The sequence below is a fragment of the Periophthalmus magnuspinnatus genome, chromosome 16, assembly GCF_009829125.3.
Source record: "Periophthalmus magnuspinnatus isolate fPerMag1 chromosome 16, fPerMag1.2.pri, whole genome shotgun sequence".
Classification (NCBI taxonomy): domain Eukaryota; kingdom Metazoa; phylum Chordata; class Actinopteri; order Gobiiformes; family Gobiidae; genus Periophthalmus; species Periophthalmus magnuspinnatus.
In genome coordinates this window covers 15,106,319-15,128,431 of record NC_047141.1, presented here as the reverse complement: position 1 = coordinate 15,128,431, position 22,113 = coordinate 15,106,319, and the positions used below count along the sequence as shown (strand labels likewise).

Sequence of the window (22,113 nt, the reverse complement as noted above, 5' to 3'; positions counted from 1 at the left end):
CATCTTCTTTAGATACTGTTTTGTTACGTAATACACCCCAGGCTTTAAGATAATATGCTGTGAGTTAGGAAACACTTTTCTTTTTTCAGTGGTTATACAGATCCAATTGTGTAAGGGTGAATTACCACCAGGAAGCCCTATGTGGGTCTGGTGTAACTTAACAACCATTCAATTATAAATGAGCTCGACTGGGAGAAAGACAAAACTTTTGTTTTCTTGGTCCTTTATTAACGCAGCACTGTGCAGCACGGTGGACATTTGAAATACGAGGGACTCTCCAGCACATCTGAAGAAGGCAGCATCAATCTTAAAGTTTGCCATATATGTGTTTTACATTTTACAACGAAACTAAACAAGAAACTGTCACGATACATTCAGGCAATCAGGGTTTTTTTTGCCTTTGTTTGGGATAGCGTTTCAGTGCATTCATTGAAATGATTTGACCCCTTAAGTACGATCAAGGGCTGGCTTGTATAAAAGTAAACAGTAGTAGTAGTAGTAAAGCATACATTGAATTACATTGAACGTGCTATTGCTTGAGGTACTTCAGTTCAGTGATTATGGGCGAATGTACTAGTATAGTGATATAAATGCTACTTCAACCCACTCTCCCTGCACACTAAAGTAACCATTTAACATATGATCAGTAACACATCAGTGGTTTTGCATACCACCGACTTATTTGAAATGGATGTTTTTTCGAATCAGTCTGTATTTACTGGGTGTTTTCCTTGAACTTCTCGCCGATGGTCTCGATCTGCTCGCGGATACGGTCGGCGATCGGTTGGATGTTCTCTGTCAGCTTGTCGATGTTGCCCTCCAGAGCGGTGCGCAGGCCCTCCACGGTCTCCTCCATCTGGGTCCTGACGCCGGCGAACTGGCTCTCGAGCGTCTTGCCCAAGCCCTCTGCCTGGCTCTGCAGCAGGGCCGTGATGTCGCTCAGCTTCTGGTTGGCGGTCTCGCTGGCCTGCTGCATGTAGGGCTCCACGTGGCCGCGAACGGTCTCCATGTTCTGGGAGGTGCGGGACTGGAGCTCGCCCATGTAGGTGGTCATGGTGCTGTTGGGAGAAAAAATGTAGAGGTTAATTGACTGACATTTTCATTTCAAATTAAAGTTCTATATTTGTTATATAGAAAGGGGAAATTTTGGCATTTCTTTTCCAGAGTTGCTGGTAGATCATTGATGTGAATTCTATTATAGTTTATAAAGATTTTGGATGAATAATTGCTTTTGTCTCATGTCAGTAATGAGTATTTTCACCTTGTACCATACTTCATGTTACAGATGAAATGATCAGACTGTGGTGGCACTCACTTGATAATCTCCTCGGTGTCCTTGTTGAGGCGCTTCTTCAGTTTGGTGGTGTAAGCGTTGACGCGTCCACGCACATCTCCGGTGTTCTGTTCGACCATGGTCTTAAGCTCACCCAGGTACTCAGTGCTGCGCTCCTTGGCGTCGAGCATGTCCTGTTGCAGGCGGCTGGTGAGCAGCTGCAGGTCCTGGGTCATCTGGTTGGCGGAGATGTCGGTGTAGGGGCTCAGCTTGGTCTGCAGGTCATCTTTGTAAGTATTGAGCTCAGCCATGGTGTCTGTGATCAGAGTACTGAGGATACAGGGAAACACATGAGGATATGGGCTCATAATGTAAAAGGGCTGTGGAGATCTAGTCTCAGGGACTTACTCAAGCTCCCGGGTCAGCTGAGAGGCCTTGATGTTCTGCACCACACCATCAGCCTTCTCATTCAGGTCATTGATGTGCTGCCAGAACCTCTCCACAGCATCCTGCCAGGCCTTAGGGGGCTCAGGTAGAGCGCGGGCATTGGAGCCTGTGTACACAAGACATAAGTACAACATTACAACTACATAGTCCCATCTATCTCTTCATTCTTCATTCACATTAGCTGAACATTTTGATCACCACATAACATTGTGGTTATTTGAAATGTTGCAATGCAGTTGAATCAAATTGTACCTAGTTTGATCATTTTTCTATTTTAACCTGTTAAAAATAACATAGGCCTAATATTTTTATCATTTGTTGTTTGTTTTTTCCCTCGAAGCCCCAAAGTAAACCAAAGGCGTCTTCACAAGAGGAAAGTATTGGCACAATAACTCACCAATGACTGCAAGAGCCAGGATCAGAGCTACAGCCTTCATGGTTGATGGTCGAACAGATAACACCTGAAAGAAAAGCAAAAGGACTTGAGTTTTCGTCTTTGTTTTTAACTAGTGGTGCTCCATGTTGAGCCGCGTGTAGAGGTGCTTTGAGTCGCGCCATCACTCACCTGAGAGGAATGCTCCGTGCTCCGTGCGCTCCCTCTGCGCGCTTATATACTGTCCCGCGGAGAGCAGAGCGGGGGGGCTGGGTGTGTGCGTGAGGGGGAGGCTCGATTCTCTTTCCACCTCACGCTATGACACAATGATTGCGCAGTGACCGACAGCGTGGTCACGACGCGTAGCCACTAAACTTTCACCTCAAGTGTTGTAATTCAAACTGCTAAATAATGAAGTCCGCCGAGACTAAAGGAAACGAAACCACCACACTTCATTTATTTAGTATATATATCAATTATAGGCCTATAGATGGCCCGATCAAACTAGGCGAATACGTGGCTTATAAAACTACATTTATTTCTTTACTTTTAAAACTTGTGGATACATCATTCATTCATTCTGCTGTTGTGTTTTTCTTCCATCTGTTATTCATGTCAATATTGTGCATCAGTAATGGCTAAAGTTAGTATTACTTTAGCCAGAGAACATGCAAAAAAAAGAAAAAGAAAAAAAAAAAGCCTTTTAATTGTAATTATTTAACCACGTGTGAAGGAGTGATGTCAAACAAGATTTATGGGACCATTTGGCACCAAAGCGCTGATGCTACAGTGAAGCCTGAAAGAACTGGAGGCTGAAAAGGCCATTTATGACTTTCACACTAGACACCCCAATGTGACTCTTTGACAGTCAGTTTTTTATCAGTCTGAGATGGGATTCAGATTCAAAATAAATACAATTCATATCTTTCTGACAGTGGTGGAAGAAGTACTAAATTGTGTTACTGAAGTAAAACAGATACTGGAGCAAAAAGAACTCCAGTATCAGCCTCAGCCTTTTCAACAGTTCTCTATACTATGATAAAAAAACAAAAAAAATACTTTTTAGTCCAGTTCAAAAATGTAGTGGAGTAGAAAGTACAGATACCTTCTCTCAAATGTAGTAGAGTCCTTCACTACATTTTCTTGGTTCTGTTTCATCGTTGCTTTCTGATGTGCCACAGGCAGGGGCCTGTTCCATCATTGTTCTCTCATGACCATTGGCTACTATCATTTACTCAGGCATGTACTAATACTTTTGTGATGCATGATGTGTCCTAATACACTTTCATGTACTATTTGCAATAGTTCCTAGCAACACTTTTGCGTCTGCCTTCATTGACTTGTTTATGTTATGCCTGGCTTCAGCTTGTCCCTGTGCTGCAGGGAGGCCTTTACTTCCTGGCAGTGGAGCAAACACACTGGGCTTGCAGTGGCATGACTCTGGAGAACTGTACGCCCACCACAGAAAGAGGGATTATAGGTTATCACAAATGTGTGTGGATATAGACTTATATTACCTCAAAACAAACTGGGCCAGTGTGAACAGAGCAGAAGAACAAAAATCCCAAGTTTGGAAAGCAAAAGGGAGAAGTGTGTTGAGTAACATGTTTACTGCCAGGAACTGGTGTGTTGTTTTCTCTGATCAACATCTCCATAACAAACATCCCCCTCTTCCCCCTGCAGCATCAGGTCTTTGTTATGGTGGGCCCTATGGTTCGACTAATGTCTCCCTACTCAAGCACGAATAATGCAAATTATTCAAGACCACTCTATTTTCTCGCATTTGAGAATAATGGTTTAAACAAAACCCTATTCCCTTAGTATGTATAGAAGATACAAATTATTTATAGACACAAAACATAATCCACATGTACTATCTATTCTCTCCTGATGGTGAAATGCAGCCACAACTGCCCTGGGGCAGATCAGATTGTACTCCTTAACCATTAATAGCAAACTCCTGTCATACTCCTGTTTCTTGTTTTGTCTGATTTTTCCTGTTGTTTGATTTTCCTGTTCGTTTTTGTGTGTAGGCAGCACGGTGGCTGAGTGGCAACACTCATGCCTCACAGCAAAAAGGTTTGGTTCGATCCCCGGGTTGCCCAGGCCTTTCTGTGTGGAGTTTTGCATGTTTCTCCCCGTGTCTGGATGGGTTTCCTCCGGGTACACTGGTTTCCCCCATCAACCAAAACATGAACGCCCTTCGAGACAACTGTTGTTGTGATTTTGGGCGTTACAAAAATAAAAATGAAATGAATTGAATACTAGCCCATTCAACAGAGGTCTACATGGAAGTTCATTTGGATAGTGCAGTATAGGGGCCCTCGGAGGTTATCACCACACAAGTCCTGTTATCACACTGTCATCATAATTACCCAGTTCAGCCAGCACATCTACACTTTACTCCCGTGTGCACTCAGAAGTGAGTTTCAGTGCAGAGGTGAACAACAGGGCAAGAGACGTAAGCAAGTGCTTAGATTTCAAATACTGTATTAGACTGATGATAAAGAAGGAAAAGGCAAAATAGACATTTACAACATGAGCCCTGCTTCAGCTGTGCGGTACCTAAACAGGCTCACACGCCAAGGCTTTTGGTGCTGACGGAAAAATGCATTTTTATAGAACTAACATCTCAAATCAAAAATGACTATTATCATTTACACATGGTGCATTCAGGGACAGTTGTAAATGTATCAACCAATACAAAACAGTTAGATAGTTAGTAAATTAATTTCCTTGCAATTCCATGTCAACATTTTGCTTATTCTGCATAGAACGTTACAGACAGGGAAATAAGAAGAAGCATGAGATCATACAGCACCTCTAACCTCCAACACAATTTGTCTAAGAGTCAGACGAAAGGTTATTGCCGGTTAAAAGTCACATCTGCTTACACTGTTTTTGGTTAATGTGGATAACATCAGCCAAAGCAAAACAAGAGGTGAGTCACGGAGAGGTTACTGCAGTTAAGGCAGTGTGTGGGTTAAAAGCCTGTGTACTGAAACTCCCTCTCACCAGGTCTTAGTCAGGCCTATCAGCTGATGGAGAGGTTGATGGATGACTTTTCAGTGTTGTTTTAGAACTGGGAGAATGCAGGACTAAGCAATGGCTAAAATTGTGCTGGGGCCAAAAGTTTGTTTCTGTTGTGCAAATTGGTGCAAATCTCAGCAAGTTTACTAAAACAGGACACGGGATTTGCACAGGAAAAAAATGTAGAGTGCATCTTTGTGAAATGATTTTGATATGAAAAATGTGAGGAGAACCAGAAAAATGGAGCACCCATCAACCAGAGGGTAGCCAGTTACCCAATTACAGTGCCTTAATATGACACTGTTCACTGCATGTTTGCCAAATCACTGTTCACCAGCCTGGCTCACTTTGGCAACCCCAACTTATCTGCCTGACCAGCCAGTCCCTTCTACATTCTGAATCCAAGGGTCTGGAACCAGATCATAGAAGGTGAAAATCGATGGTCCAACCACAGTCGCTCATTTGTATCAAATGTTTTTCAAATGCAGAAGACGTCTCCTCTCAAAAAAACCTCGTAACATTCAGAACATGTTATGCCCCCCCCCCCCCCCCCAGCAGCCATGTTGTTTTTGACATAAATGGACCATGCTTTTTCTGATTGGTTAATCCGCCTGTCAATCATGCCCTCTGAAATCGAGGAGACAGGATACGGCTTCAGATCCACTCGTCTTTATAAAATTTTGTCAAAGCGTGTGGTTATGGCTGGTAACCAACTTAGAGGTGCTCTATGTCGCTATTTTTTTTACATGTTACCCTACCTGTCTCCTTGGAAATGTTATTGCTTTGCCTGGAATGTCCCACAGTGAGATTAAAGATATTGTTCTCTTTGGAGATAAGCATGTGACGCCACTAGACCAAGTTACAGATCAGATCTATGGGGAGATGACCCTGCCCACACACAGCAACATTGCATGTTATATATATATATATATATATATATATATATATATATATATATATATATATATATATATATATATATATATATATATATATATATATATATATATATATATATATATATATAACATGCAATGTTGCTGTGTGTGGGCAGGGTCATCTCCCCATAGATCTGATCTGTAACTTGGTCTAGTGGCGTCACATGCTTATCTCCAAAGAGAACAATATCTTTAATCTCACTGTGGGACATTCCAGGCAAAGCAATAACATTTCCAAGGAGACAGGTAGGGTAACATGTAAAAAAAATAGCGACATAGAGCACCTCTAAGTTGGTTACCAGCCATAACCACACGCTTTGACAAAATTTTATAAAGACGAGTGGATCTGAAGCCGTATCCTGTCTCCTCGATTTCAGAGGGCATGATTGACAGGCGGATTAACCAATCAGAAAAAAGCATGGTCCATTTATGTCAAAAACAAACATGGCTGCTGGGGGGGGGGGGGGGGGGGCATAACATGTTCTGAATGTTACGAGGTTTTTTGAGAGGAGACGTCTTCTGCATTTGAAAAACATTTGATACAAATGAGCGACTGTGGTTGGACCATCGATTTTCACCTTCTATGATCTGGTTCCAGACCCTTGGATTCAGAATGTAGAAGGGACTGGCTGGTCAGGCAGATAAGTTGGGGTTGCCAAAGTGAGCCAGGCTGGTGAACAGTGATTTGGCAAACATGCAGTGAACAGTGTCATATTAAGGCACTGTAATTGGGTAACTGGCTACCCTCTGGTTGATGGGTGCTCCATTTTTCTGGTTCTCCTCACATTTTTCATATCAAAATCATTTCACAAAGATGCACTCTACATTTTTTTCCTGTGCAAATCCCGTGTCCTGTTTTAGTAAACTTGCTGAGATTTGCACCAATTTGCACAACAGAAACAAACTTTTGGCCCCAGCACAATTTTAGCCATTGCTTAGTCCTGCATTCTCCCAGTTCTAAAACAACACTGAAAAGTCATCCATCAACCTCTCCATCAGCTGATAGGCCTGACTAAGACCTGGTGAGAGGGAGTTTCAGTACACAGGCTTTTAACCCACACACTGCCTTAACTGCAGTAACCTCTCCGTGACTCACCTCTTGTTTTGCTTTGGCTGATGTTATCCACATTAACCAAAAACAGTGTAAGCAGATGTGACTTTTAACCGGCAATAACCTTTCGTCTGACTCTTAGACAAATTGTGTTGGAGGTTAGAGGTGCTGTATGATCTCATGCTTCTTCTTATTTCCCTGTCTGTAACGTTCTATGCAGAATAAGCAAAATGTTGACATGGAATTGCAAGGAAATTAATTTACTAACTATCTAACTGTTTTGTATTGGTTGATACATTTACAACTGTCCCTGAATGCACCATGTGTAAATGATAATAGTCATTTTTGATTTGAGATGTTAGTTCTATAAAAATGCATTTTTCCGTCAGCACCAAAAGCCTTGGCGTGTGAGCCTGTTTAGGTACCGCACAGCTGAAGCAGGGCTCATGTTGTAAATGTCTATTTTGCCTTTTCCTTCTTTATCATCAGTCTAATACAGTATTTGAAATCTAAGCACTTGCTTACGTCTCTTGCCCTGTTGTTCACCTCTGCACTGAAACTCACTTCTGAGTGCACACGGGAGCAAAGTGTAGATGTGCTGGCTGAACTGGGTAATTATGATGACAGTGTGATAACAGGACTTGTGTGGTGATAACCTCCGAGGGCCCCTATACTGCACTATCCAAATGAACTTCCATGTAGACCTCTGTTGAATGGGCTAGTATTCAATTCATTTCATTTTATTTTTGTAACGCCCAAAATCACAACAACAGTTGTCTCGAAGGGCGTTCATGTTTTGGTTGATGGGGGAAACCAGTGTACCCGGAGGAAACCCATCCAGACACGGGGAGAAACATGCAAAACTCCACACAGAAAGGCCTGGGCAACCCGGGGATCGAACCAAACCTTTTTGCTGTGAGGCATGAGTGTTGCCACTCAGCCACCGTGCTGCCTACACACAAAAACGAACAGGAAAATCAAACAACAGGAAAAATCAGACAAAACAAGAAACAGGAGTATGACAGGAGTTTGCTATTAATGGTTAAGGAGTACAATCTGATCTGCCCCAGGGCAGTTGTGGCTGCATTTCACCATCAGGAGAGAATAGATAGTACATGTGGATTATGTTTTGTGTCTATAAATAATTTGTATCTTCTATACATACTAAGGGAATAGGGTTTTGTTTAAACCATTATTCTCAAATGCGAGAAAATAGAGTGGTCTTGAATAATTTGCATTATTCGTGCTTGAGTAGGGAGACATTAGTCGAACCATAGGGCCCACCATAACAAAGACCTGATGCTGCAGGGGGAAGAGGGGGATGTTTGTTATGGAGATGTTGATCAGAGAAAACAACACACCAGTTCCTGGCAGTAAACATGTTACTCAACACACTTCTCCCTTTTGCTTTCCAAACTTGGGATTTTTGTTCTTCTGCTCTGTTCACACTGGCCCAGTTTGTTTTGAGGTAATATAAGTCTATATCCACACACATTTGTGATAACCTATAATCCCTCTTTCTGTGGTGGGCGTACAGTTCTCCAGAGTCATGCCACTGCAAGCCCAGTGTGTTTGCTCCACTGCCAGGAAGTAAAGGCCTCCCTGCAGCACAGGGACAAGCTGAAGCCAGGCATAACATAAACAAGTCAATGAAGGCAGACGCAAAAGTGTTGCTAGGAACTATTGCAAATAGTACATGAAAGTGTATTAGGACACATCATGCATCACAAAAGTATTAGTACATGCCTGAGTAAATGATAGTAGCCAATGGTCATGAGAGAACAATGATGGAACAGGCCCCTGCCTGTGGCACATCAGAAAGCAACGATGAAACAGAACCAAGAAAATGTAGTGAAGGACTCTACTACATTTGAGAGAAGGTATCTGTACTTTCTACTCCACTACATTTTTGAACTGGACTAAAAAGTAGTTTTTTGTTTTTTTATCATAGTATAGAGAACTGTTGAAAAGGCTGAGGCTGATACTGGAGTTCTTTTTGCTCCAGTATCTGTTTTACTTCAGTAACACAATTTAGTACTTCTTCCACCACTGTCAGAAAGATATGAATTGTATTTATTTTGAATCTGAATCCCATCTCAGACTGATAAAAAACTGACTGTCAAAGAGTCACATTGGGGTGTCTAGTGTGAAAGTCATAAATGGCCTTTTCAGCCTCCAGTTCTTTCAGGCTTCACTGTAGCATCAGCGCTTTGGTGCCAAATGGTCCCATAAATCTTGTTTGACATCACTCCTTCACACGTGGTTAAATAATTACAATTAAAAGGCTTTTTTTTTTCTTTTTTTTTTTTTGCATGTTCTCTGGCTAAAGTAATACTAACTTTAGCCATTACTGATGCACAATATTGACATGAATAACAGATGGAAGAAAAACACAACAGCAGAATGAATGAATGATGTATCCACAAGTTTTAAAAGTAAAGAAATAAATGTAGTTTTATAGGCCACGTATTCGCCTAGTTTGATCGGGCCATCTATAGGCCTATAATTGATATATATACTAAATAAATGAAGTGTGGTGGTTTCGTTTCCTTTAGTCTCGGCGGACTTCATTATTTAGCAGTTTGAATTACAACACTTGAGGTGAAAGTTTAGTGGCTACGCGTCGTGACCACGCTGTCGGTCACTGCGCAATCATTGTGTCATAGCGTGAGGTGGAAAGAGAATCGAGCCTCCCCCTCACGCACACACCCAGCCCCCCCGCTCTGCTCTCCGCGGGACAGTATATAAGCGCGCAGAGGGAGCGCACGGAGCACGGAGCATTCCTCTCAGGTGAGTGATGGCGCGACTCAAAGCACCTCTACACGCGGCTCAACATGGAGCACCACTAGTTAAAAACAAAGACGAAAACTCAAGTCCTTTTGCTTTTCTTTCAGGTGTTATCTGTTCGACCATCAACCATGAAGGCTGTAGCTCTGATCCTGGCTCTTGCAGTCATTGGTGAGTTATTGTGCCAATACTTTCCTCTTGTGAAGACGCCTTTGGTTTACTTTGGGGCTTCGAGGGAAAAAACAAACAACAAATGATAAAAATATTAGGCCTATGTTATTTTTAACAGGTTAAAATAGAAAAATGATCAAACTAGGTACAATTTGATTCAACTGCATTGCAACATTTCAAATAACCACAATGTTATGTGGTGATCAAAATGTTCAGCTAATGTGAATGAAGAATGAAGAGATAGATGGGACTATGTAGTTGTAATGTTGTACTTATGTCTTGTGTACACAGGCTCCAATGCCCGCGCTCTACCTGAGCCCCCTAAGGCCTGGCAGGATGCTGTGGAGAGGTTCTGGCAGCACATCAATGACCTGAATGAGAAGGCTGATGGTGTGGTGCAGAACATCAAGGCCTCTCAGCTGACCCGGGAGCTTGAGTAAGTCCCTGAGACTAGATCTCCACAGCCCTTTTACATTATGAGCCCATATCCTCATGTGTTTCCCTGTATCCTCAGTACTCTGATCACAGACACCATGGCTGAGCTCAATACTTACAAAGATGACCTGCAGACCAAGCTGAGCCCCTACACCGACATCTCCGCCAACCAGATGACCCAGGACCTGCAGCTGCTCACCAGCCGCCTGCAACAGGACATGCTCGACGCCAAGGAGCGCAGCACTGAGTACCTGGGTGAGCTTAAGACCATGGTCGAACAGAACACCGGAGATGTGCGTGGACGCGTCAACGCTTACACCACCAAACTGAAGAAGCGCCTCAACAAGGACACCGAGGAGATTATCAAGTGAGTGCCACCACAGTCTGATCATTTCATCTGTAACATGAAGTATGGTACAAGGTGAAAATACTCATTACTGACATGAGACAAAAGCAATTATTCATCCAAAATCTTTATAAACTATAATAGAATTCACATCAATGATCTACCAGCAACTCTGGAAAAGAAATGCCAAAATTTCCCCTTTCTATATAACAAATATAGAACTTTAATTTGAAATGAAAATGTCAGTCAATTAACCTCTACATTTTTTCTCCCAACAGCACCATGACCACCTACATGGGCGAGCTCCAGTCCCGCACCTCCCAGAACATGGAGACCGTTCGCGGCCACGTGGAGCCCTACATGCAGCAGGCCAGCGAGACCGCCAACCAGAAGCTGAGCGACATCACGGCCCTGCTGCAGAGCCAGGCAGAGGGCTTGGGCAAGACGCTCGAGAGCCAGTTCGCCGGCGTCAGGACCCAGATGGAGGAGACCGTGGAGGGCCTGCGCACCGCTCTGGAGGGCAACATCGACAAGCTGACAGAGAACATCCAACCGATCGCCGACCGTATCCGCGAGCAGATCGAGACCATCGGCGAGAAGTTCAAGGAAAACACCCAGTAAATACAGACTGATTCGAAAAAACATCCATTTCAAATAAGTCGGTGGTATGCAAAACCACTGATGTGTTACTGATCATATGTTAAATGGTTACTTTAGTGTGCAGGGAGAGTGGGTTGAAGTAGCATTTATATCACTATACTAGTACATTCGCCCATAATCACTGAACTGAAGTACCTCAAGCAATAGCACGTTCAATGTAATTCAATGTATGCTTTACTACTACTACTACTGTTTACTTTTATACAAGCCAGCCCTTGATCGTACTTAAGGGGTCAAATCATTTCAATGAATGCACTGAAACGCTATCCCAAACAAAGGCAAAAAAAACCCTGATTGCCTGAATGTATCGTGACAGTTTCTTGTTTAGTTTCGTTGTAAAATGTAAAACACATATATGGCAAACTTTAAGATTGATGCTGCCTTCTTCAGATGTGCTGGAGAGTCCCTCGTATTTCAAATGTCCACCGTGCTGCACAGTGCTGCGTTAATAAAGGACCAAGAAAACAAAAGTTTTGTCTTTCTCCCAGTCGAGCTCATTTATAATTGAATGGTTGTTAAGTTACACCAGACCCACATAGGGCTTCCTGGTGGTAATTCACCCTTACACAATTGGATCTGTATAACCACTGAAAAAAGAAAAGTGTTTCCTAACTCACAGCATATTATCTTAAAGCCTGGGGTGTATTACGTAACAAAACAGTATCTAAAGAAGATGACATAACGGCTGATAGCATTAAACCCTGATGTTACAATGCAAGTCTCGACCTGCCCTTTCACTGAACACATCCCCTCACAAATCCCATTGAGAAGTTATAGTTTAGACTTGCAGATGGTTCCCATGAGCTGTAATAGTTAAAGCAATGCTGTCATCCAATGATTAGTAGTAGTTGCTAGGACCATTAAAGCCATAATATTTATCTTTTTTTGCCGAAAGCATGTTTTTCATTATGGATGTGTTTATTGCATCCTTCTGCTTGTTTCCACTGTAATGTTGTTGTTTTGGCAATTTTCATGGAATCAAGCAGCAGATTTTCCATGTCCAGAAAGTTACATACCATCACTTTAAAAACCCAAAACATCACATTACAATAAGAATTCAAATATCCTTTATCTTAATTTCAGTCATCCAGTAATACTAATGAGTTCCAAGATAGAAGAAAAATGACATTATAACTAAATGTTGCATCTCTTGAGTAATTTTTATTATAGTAAATATTGTCTGTTATAAATTATTAGGAAAAATAAGCTTAAGGAACATCTTTTCTGTCCCCGCTGGGAAATTTGTCCTCTACATTTGACCCATCCTTTAATGCCGCTGGGGTAACAGTGCCATCTCCAGATCTTGACCTATAGTCTTGGTCAGGACTACATTAGCTGGGGGATTTTACTGATTGTGCAAGGTATTTATTTTTTAGTGGAAAAGTAGCTCAGACACTCACTTGATCAGAAGAAGAAGTGATTTTATTATAATTAAATGCAGTTACTTAGTTACTGTGGTGTAAGTGTTGTTTCCATGTACAGCCAGCAGGACTAAGAGAGAAGTGCAGATCTGAGGCCAGCAGATGACACCATTTGGCTCCTCTCCTCTGACCTCCTCCACTTGACTCCATGCAGCTGTGTTTTCTTTAAGAGAGCATTCAAGGTACAGTGGTCAGAAGGAGGGTCACAAGCTTAGCACAGTATACCGCAAACCCATTCAACCTAATTTCTTACATAAAAAGTACTCAGATGTCCATGGGTTTCTAACTTGCTCCTAACTTGCATACTTGTAAGTGGTTACAATTCATAGTTATTCTGTCCTTAATAAAAGGTGCATTATGTAACTTTTAATCTTCTTGTCTCTAACATCATACTAAGCTGTAAAAAGGAGTTTATTAATGGGAAAGTGTTTGAAAATTAGCAGCAGAATGATACAATAATTCAATTCAATTCAATTCATTTATTTTTGTAACGCCCAAAATCACAACAACAGTTGTCTCGAAGGGCGTTCATGTTTTGGTTGATGGGGGAAACCGGAGTACCCGGAGGAAACCCATCCAGACACGGGGAGAAACATGAAAAACTCCACACAGAAAGGCCTGGTGACCCGGGGATCGAACCAACCTTCTTGCTGTGAGACATGAGTGATGGCACTCAGTCACCGTGCCGCCAAGACACAAAAACAAAACAACAGGAAGAATCAGACACAACAAGAAAAATCAGACACAACAGGAAAAATCAGACACAACAGGAAAAATCAGACAACATAAGAAATCGGCCAGGAGACCAGAGACCAATAATACTGGCAGAGCAGAACAAATGCTAATTAATACACTGAATTATTTGCTTACAAGTATGCAAAACGATGCAAATTTGCAGTGTCACCAGAATATATACAGTTGCCATAACACCTGCCAATAAAAAAAAAAAAAATGGTGAAAAGTCTTCATTATGTCGCCTATTAAACAAAAAGCTGAAATCCATGCTGCTAATGTAAGTCTTGTGTTTTGTCATGATGCCTTTGACCAATTAAACGTCAATATAAATATAATATATAAGGGGGATAAAATTTGAGTTCAAGAATGTATAGCACATTTATGTACACCCACTTATTGTTTGCACTGCCATGTGGCTTAGTGGTATGATTGTTGCACTTATGCAAGGCAAATCTGATAATGAGATTTCTCTCAAAACATAACGCATATTCATTCAATAAAACTTGTTTATTTGTGTTGGCCCCAAATCCAGATAAGTGAAGGGGTTCAGTAAGAAATATGATGTATGATATACACTCGAAAAGAGAGGAGAAGCAAGATTTTAAAAATATATATTTGATGTTAATGTTTTGGTTTCAATTTAGGCTTACCGTCAAAACATGTTTTGTTTTCTCAGTGTGTCAAAGGGCATTGCTTGAGGTCAATTATTGACTCATACTGTTTAACTGCTACCAAGTTACAGGAAGTACTGTTTTAGTGACTATTAATCATCGCATTGTTGCAGACTTACTGATTCTGCTATTCTGTCTGCAAAGAAGAATTTTACAGAAGAGCTAGCAGATTTGTGACTGCTGGTAACCTCTGCTCCATCACCCCTGCTTTCCAGTTATCAAACCACGTTCTTCTTTCTATTCCTCTTTACAGTTGGCACACAATACAGCTCACCCCAGGGGATCTACAGAACACAAAAACAACCGTCGAGGAGCTTGTTATTGCAAATCAGGGTATGCACTTTCACACTTAGTGCCTGAAACAATTAGTCGCAAGGAGCTTAAGCTCATGCATAAAACGACACAAAGGTGGGGTCTTGGGGTATTTCAAAGCCCTCCTTTTGATAACTTTGTTTATCATTTGTAAGTAATAAAGCTTAGAGACAGACAGCCTGGTGTGAAAGCAGATTTGTAAGAAGTGTTAATTTTGAAAACCAATTTTAAGACAGCCAATTGCAAGCTAGTTTAGTCAATCTATAATGCATTTAATCAACAACAACAAAAATAATTTTCTACTGCTTCAAATACAAATAGTTTGTGTTTTCACATAAATATTTTGAGTGCTGTGGCTACTTAAAATGAGTACTCAGCAGCAGTAGGCCCACTCACTCTAACCCTTGTGTTAAAACTGCCCTGGGTCTTAGATCTAGTTTCCACTCATCCCTTCTTTTGTTTATTTTTTTATTATTCTATGAAAACTCTGCATGTTTATATTCATCACAGTTGGCTGAAGAAAAAAAAAGTCAGATTATGTTACATATTATTAAGAGAAGACATTATCCTAACAGGAGGTTACTATAGTTTTCAACTACGTGCTAACAAACTGAAGCCAAATGGTGCCATGTAGGTTAAAAGCTGTCTGACACAACAATACAACGCAGACAAGTCCAAAGTTAGTTCCAAATAGCATAGGTCTGCTAACACATTTAATCACACCTTATCTTTAGATGCCATTACTACAGCAGAGGAACAAACTTTGATTCCTAAAGAAAGATTACCATATATCAGCAAGAAATACATCTCCATGCAATTAAATATATGCTAAATAAACATATCTGCTCATTTATTAGCATCTGAAGAAGAGACTGCATTCAAATGATAAACAAGTCTCTCGCACATTGCATCCTCATTGGTCACTGGTGGACTGAGGTCACCACGTGTACATATTGATTTGAGACTGGCCTTTGAGTCAGCCCCTTAGAATCTGCTGCTTTATAAAGAGGAACACTCACAGAAGCAATCTAAACACAGCTTGATCTCTTCTGCTCTTGTCTCCAAAACAGGTACGTTAAAGTCAAGTCATAATAATACTCATATATGTGTGAAAACAAATATATGGATGTGTCAAATTCTAAAATTTCAAAGTGTTTAAACTTTTGTTGTCTTCATCAGAAAATCACTGCAAACATGAAATTGTACCTGGCAATTGCTGTGCTGGTGCTGGCTTTCGTGGCCTACACAGGTGAGACTACCACTAGCTAAAAGAGGCAAGCTTTTTTACGTTTTGGCTGTTTGCCAATAATAGGTTATTTCATCTTGCAGAGGCGCAAGAAGTTACTATGGAGGAGAGGTTTAACAATTTGGGCCAGCAGATGAGCGAGTTTGGAAAGACCGTAGCTGAGAAGGCAAAGACTGCGCTCGATGGTTTGAACAACAATGAAAATGTGCAGAAAGCCAAGTAAGTCCACAAAATATCAGTGCTAGTACATTTATTTTAAAGTGACTCTGCCTAACGCTGCCTCTCTGCTCCGCCCACAGAAGCTGGTTCCAGGAACAGTTCCAGAAGATGCAGGAACATTTTAACTAAGTCCGTGTTCACGACTTCTGACCCCTTCAGTTTAATCTATGCATTTTGACAGAATGTGATCGTAATTGCAATGATATATGTTACTAAACTGTGGAACTTTAAGCAATAGAAATCATTAAATGTTGTCGTTTTTTATACAGTGGTCTGTTTTCACTTGAACTGCATAAAATCAATAAGCAAATATTTAGCATCAAGCTTTAATGACCTCTTTCAGTATAGTTATTGCATTCACACATTATGTCAATGCAAGCAGGTTAATCTTACATAAGTTTGGTAATGTACAAGGCCACCCAAACATTGATTACTAGTCAAGAGCCTACTCTCAAATGTGAAGATCACGTTTGGAATATGTATGCCCATTTCCCCATAGCCCATAATGTATGCAATGAACATTCTGCCAAAAATAATGTGTAGAATAATGATATGATATTTGTGTTTGCTAAAAAAAAAATTGAAAAAGCCCAAAAATATCATGTCAACAATCCCCCAATGATGCAAACTGACAGACATTTGTGCCAATCAGTGGTACCAAAGGGCAAGTGCCAACATGGCTGCTGGAGCATTTCACAATTCTTTGGCTAAAGTCACTATTTATGCCTGAGTTAATCATCTACTGTTCCAGAAATCTGTTCCTGAGATGAGAACAGAGGGTTCATATGGGATTCACAATTAGAGCAAAAACAGCCATTTCAATAGTTTCAACTCATTGCCAGAAAAGAGAAACACCAAAGTGGCAAACGGTGAATACTAAACAAACAAACAAGGGCACAAACAAAGGCACAAAATGCATAATCATACCACTGCAAAATAAACTGTCACTATTGCCACATCTGCTGTTGACGCGATGCCATAATAATGTTGCCATGATACTCCTTGTTCTGTTAAATAACTACATAGTCACAGTGCCAAGCCTTGACTCACGCTTCAAAGCTTCTGCTACAATAATCATAATAATTACCACTATTACTTCTGTTGTCACTAGTGGTCACACAAATACTAAGGCAATGCAAGTTTATGTGTAGAGCAAAATCAGGGTGATATTGTAAAACAGAGGGATGTGGAGGGATGAAATAGGAAAGTTTTGGCTCATCGAAACTGCAATAGTACCATATGTTTTTTACATAAATTGTCATGCGCAGAGAGACTGTAATAACAATAGTTGCCAGTACACCCAAAAAGTCTTGAATAAAGTGTAAGGAAAAAAAAACATTTTCTATCTTTAATAATTAATGTGGCATAAATGAAAACATGGGGAATGCTTTAAATCAGTAGGATGAGGGGCAACGGCCTAAATGGCTGTGCAAGACAACCAAAAGAAAATAGGGCCAGGTGGTCACCCTAAGCATAATTTAAACCCAGTAAAATTCGAAGTGCTTTACAGAAACAGAAGGGTCTATTAAAGGCACTGTACCAGATCTTTACTCTTTAAAATGTAAAAATACAGAACTAGTTCATTTTAAACTGTTTCCAGGGCTCCAAAGTTATTCCTCAGTATCGTATGCATTTTGAGCATCCTAATTATTCACTGTGATGTGTTTATGAAGAACAAAGCAGTTTTGCCGTGATGGTAAACAATAACAAGCATGCTAATGTGCACTTCCTGAATATATAATAAAATCCTTTCTAATTGGATGCAGACAGCACACAGTGGACCTATTTTGACCTCAAGAGGTGCTAATACAATATATCAGGTACTGCGGCAAGAGAAAGAGTCAATGTTCAAATCTGTTACGTTGTGCACATCACTGAAAATATTTTATCTGCAAAGTAGAGACCTGTCTCACATCTTCAGAAAGTCCCAGATTTTTGTTGCGTGAAACTGAAACACAGATTCTTCATGTTTAGTCCTGACTCTGAGTGCCAGCAGAAAGTCGGTTCCTGAGGTCCTCAGATATGAACCTTCTCTGATGACACCAACGTGTCACAGCAGTAAGCCTTTGGCAGAGTTGGAACTATATGAGGAATTCTGCCATTCATCATTAGATCTGACCAATTATACAAACAGACAAATGAAATTAGCTAAACCCCACTGTCCTTGGGCTGCACTGTGGACTCTGGCCAAAGCTGCTGACTTGAAACTTTCTAATTGACTCTACCCCAGCCTTTGCACAAAGTCATATCTGTGTGAGCGATAGCACCGGTATCAGCCCACCGAATGGGTCCAGATCCAAAGGGCACTGACCTTAAAATAGACAGAAGAAGTGCCATAATTCAAGTCTAAACGCATCACATACCATTGACTTGTTTGATTGACAAAACAGGAAATCACCGTTTTCCATTTTTGGTGTTACACAAAACCTTGAAAAAGGAGGAATAAAAGTCAGGCGATAAGGACAAATGTACAATGTGTGCCATCACTTAATACAAATAAAACCGCTTGATAACACTTGTTTCATTCAACTTGTGTGTGTCCACTGAACACCTACTTAAAAGGTAACATTACATTTGGTTTGCTTTGCACATATTTGTTGTAAGATTGTGAACCCAATGCTCTCAATTTCGCTGAAGTCTGTAAATATGTAACTTTACTGTCTATACTGTATCTGTGCGTTACTGTAAAGATAATTTGTTTTTTTCTTTCTTTTTATGACAGATGGATAAGAGAGGCTTTGTTCTTGGTCTCATCCTTCTGATTCAAGGTATTAATAATGATGATGTTTTACTGAAAGGAAGGGTCAGGGACAAAATGGAGTCAAGCGGAATTTGCATGGAATAAACAACGTAGTATTTTAAACATGAGGAATTGGTAAAAAAAATTTAAAAAAGTTTTGAAATGTGTCTCTACCACAATATTTGTAAAACATTTGGTTATGGAAATATTTGTCTCCCAAAAACTTTGCTACTACTAGGATGGAAGTACAGCCCCTCACCTAGTTACACAGTACAAATTGTTATACAAACCAAAAATCGGGACTTTGGCATTTTATGGGAGGAGCATAAGACTGACTATAACCTATTCAAGTGAAATAATGTTGTTTCAGTGGAATAAATGTTCATTATTGTTTGCGTATTTAACAATGTTCATGTGAAATTATAATTTAGTTTTAGTTAAATGACATTTACTTTTTTAGTTATACTTTTACGTTTTAATCAACATTTTTTGTTGTTTTTTTTTATTTATTATGATAATAAAAATCTGCAAAATTTTACACTGACTGAACACTAAATGAACCCTTGCATATACTTATTATTTGTCTGTGTTTTGCAGCATGTGGGCCACTTCTTGCTCAGACACCAGCTCCTGATCCTCCTGGTCTCCTGGAGCGGTTAACAGAGCGAGCCATGTAATATTATAAATTTAAATATTCATGATTGTATATTAATGTTCTAACTTTGACATACAAGCCCACACAGTCTTCCGCAGTGGATACATACTTTAAGTTACTTTTTGTTTTAGGGAGGCCAAAGAGAAGGTGCAGCGTGCAGGGGCGGCCGTTCTGGGTTTTGCTGAAGTGTACTACGAGGATCACCTCCAACCAGTGGCCTCCAGCTACTACCAGTGGGCCTCCACCTGGAGAGACAATATGTGGGAGAAAGTGCACACCAAAATCAGCAGCTACAATCCATTTGGAGAAAAGTGAAGAGAAGAAAACTGTAATTGAAAGTGTTGGGCTGTAGTTTCATGTTGTACACAAGAAATGATTAAAGCATAAAGCAACAAAGAATAGTTGTCATTTATATAAAGAAATTACGATCTGAGATATCAACATTATAACCACGAAAAATAAGTCAAAGGTGTTTTATGACCAAGAAATATTTTGAAAAACATGCATTCTTGTGCCTAGTTTACTCTCACTACAGTCTGTCGGTAACACATATTTTGAGTGGGTCATCAACAGACGGCCTGTCACACTGTGGTGTAATACAGTCTACATACGACTGAAAGGTTTTTATTCTGCACTCTTCTGTTTTAGTGCTAATTTTATGATGATTATTTGTGATTATTTATGTTTTGATTTGTGGGATTTCAATGTCCTTCTTATTCTGTAAAGCACTTTGAATTACTTTGTGTACAAATTGTGCTATACAAATAAACTTCCTTGCCTTGCCTTACTGAGATGTATTCAACCAGTGCAGATTCACATGGGATAAAACGAGAACATCCAAAAGTACACGTCTAATTACTTATAAACTGCTTCAAGCGGGTCTCCGAAAGATGCACAGCTCCCCCACATCCACAGCTGCAGTAGTCTGAGGTCAGTGAACTAAAGAGCAACTGACTTGAATCTTTTTGGAATTTTTGACATCAGAGCTACATTATGTATGTTAAAAATCTATCTTGTCTCTGGTAAAAATCTATGTATAGGGTCAAAAGTCAGGTCAGAGTCCACTGCAGCGTGCATGTCTAGACGGCCTGACTGACCTGCTGACCATAGCACTGCAGTCTCCACACTATTCAATATGGTGACGGGTGAGCGGTTATGAAATAAAGCCAGGAGGGGTTCACAAATCAGGAATGTTCACAATCAAATCAAAGGAGATTTTCTGCAAGTACAAGTCTTGTGACATCCAAGGACAGCACCATGAGCCAAAAGGCTGAGAGTCTTACATAAGTTCTTCTTCCACATAAAGAATTCTCCAGTGGATATCATGTACATTGGACTTTGTTTGGCTATGCACGCGTCTGTGTGTAGGTGTGTGTATGCTGATCAGATGACGTCTGTTTGCAGTGCCCCCCTATATCATCGCGTCCAGATGAGAGTTCTGGGTTACAGACAACTCAGTTTCAGAGCGGACTGTCACCAGAGCAGCAGCAGGTAAGACTTCCACAAGATTCTCCCTTAAAACTCATAAAATTATTTAGTTCAATTTGACTTAACATTTGAATTACATTTTAGGTTAACATTTTTCACCTTTTTTGTTGCAGACATGAATGCCAAAATTGTCTTTGTGGTCTTCCTCGCCCTGCAGGGTAAGTTGACCAAATAATACAAAATGTTATTGAAATAAAAGGCACAAATTAGCAAACTAATGATGGCTTTTAACAATAACTGTGCATGTTGTTTTTATGTGCACAAATATGTACACTGTATACATTTTAAATGCATGACTCAATCTTTAAGGTTGTTTTTGGGTTGTTGTTTTTTTCAAATTCCATACTACTGAGATTTGAATCTCAACACAAACATATTAGGAATTAATTTATTCAAAATGCAATGCTTATAAAATTGTTTAAATTGCACTTTACGTTTGCAAATACATGCAGTATTTGATAGCAAATTTTGAAGGAGAATTTCTTCCATGCATTTTTGGCCCAAGTGATCTATAAATGAATGATTTCTAACTATAATTAATTAGAAATCATTCAAACATATTTTCAAGAATCTGGTCATATTGAAAAGAAATTGCTAAAGAATTTATTTAGGAAGTATCTCATGAACATCTCTTATTGTTGTTCAGTCTCAATGAGCCTGTGTGAAATCCCTGAGGCTGAACCCGAAGTTGTACAAAAGTACAATGAAATGAAGCAGACATTCTTTAAAAGGCTTGAGAACGCCTACAATAAGATGAAGGCAGCAGCTGGAGACACTGCGGCCTCAGAGTACACACAAAAGCTTTAGCTGACATGGACCTGGCCCCCTACGCTCAGGTCGCCAAGTAAGTACTGCAGACACACAACAAGTACTACAAAGTGCAGCAAACTGAATACAATCCCTTATTTATTTATTTGTGTGTAGGGCTGTTGGTGAGGAGATTTCTCCGGCTGTAGACAATGCCCGCTCTGCTGCTCTTGGTTTCTACAGCAAACACCTGCGCCCCTATGTGCGCGAGTACCTGGAGGATGGCATCACCCGCATCAAGGCTGTCCTGGACCAAGTGTTGCCTGTTGAGAACTAGATCTACTCTAAGTGCACCTGTAACCCGACTG

The 22,113-nt window shown here is 40.4% G+C and overlaps 4 protein-coding genes across 4 annotated transcripts; 3 read left to right on the top strand and 1 right to left on the bottom strand.

Moving 5' to 3' along the window:
• Nucleotides 1-206: 206 nt before the first annotated feature.
• LOC117383704 (apolipoprotein Eb-like) lies at nucleotides 207-2,241 on the bottom strand. Its single transcript, XM_033980913.2, has 4 exons — nucleotides 2,118-2,241; nucleotides 1,682-1,826; nucleotides 1,316-1,603; nucleotides 207-1,058 (listed from the first exon to the last, which is right to left on the bottom strand). Exons 1-4 carry the CDS (start codon nucleotides 2,155-2,157, stop codon nucleotides 716-718), a joined length of 816 nt encoding a protein of 271 aa, XP_033836804.1. The 5' UTR covers nucleotides 2,158-2,241; the 3' UTR covers nucleotides 207-715.
• Nucleotides 2,242-9,946: 7,705 nt separating this feature from the next.
• Nucleotides 9,947-11,981, top strand: LOC117383705 (apolipoprotein Eb-like). Its single transcript, XM_033980914.2, has 4 exons — nucleotides 9,947-10,070; nucleotides 10,362-10,506; nucleotides 10,585-10,872; nucleotides 11,130-11,981. The coding sequence occupies exons 1-4, from the start codon at nucleotides 10,031-10,033 to the stop codon at nucleotides 11,470-11,472; spliced, it is 816 nt and encodes a 271-aa protein (XP_033836805.1). The 5' UTR covers nucleotides 9,947-10,030; the 3' UTR covers nucleotides 11,473-11,981.
• A 3,602-nt stretch (nucleotides 11,982-15,583) lies between these two features.
• LOC117383708 (apolipoprotein C-I-like) lies at nucleotides 15,584-16,379 on the top strand. Its single transcript, XM_033980918.2, has 4 exons — nucleotides 15,584-15,720; nucleotides 15,830-15,899; nucleotides 15,980-16,115; nucleotides 16,196-16,379. Exons 2-4 carry the CDS (start codon nucleotides 15,845-15,847, stop codon nucleotides 16,242-16,244), a joined length of 240 nt encoding a protein of 79 aa, XP_033836809.1. The 5' UTR covers nucleotides 15,584-15,720; nucleotides 15,830-15,844; the 3' UTR covers nucleotides 16,245-16,379.
• Nucleotides 16,380-20,893: 4,514 nt separating this feature from the next.
• apoa2 (apolipoprotein A-II) lies at nucleotides 20,894-22,107 on the top strand. Its single transcript, XM_055227561.1, is given in 4 exon segments — nucleotides 20,894-21,001; nucleotides 21,112-21,156; nucleotides 21,645-21,846; nucleotides 21,923-22,107. Coding segments are annotated over 3 exon segments (405 nt in total). The 5' UTR covers nucleotides 20,894-21,001; nucleotides 21,112-21,113; the 3' UTR covers nucleotides 22,083-22,107.
• The last annotated feature ends 6 nt before the right edge of the window (nucleotides 22,108-22,113 follow it).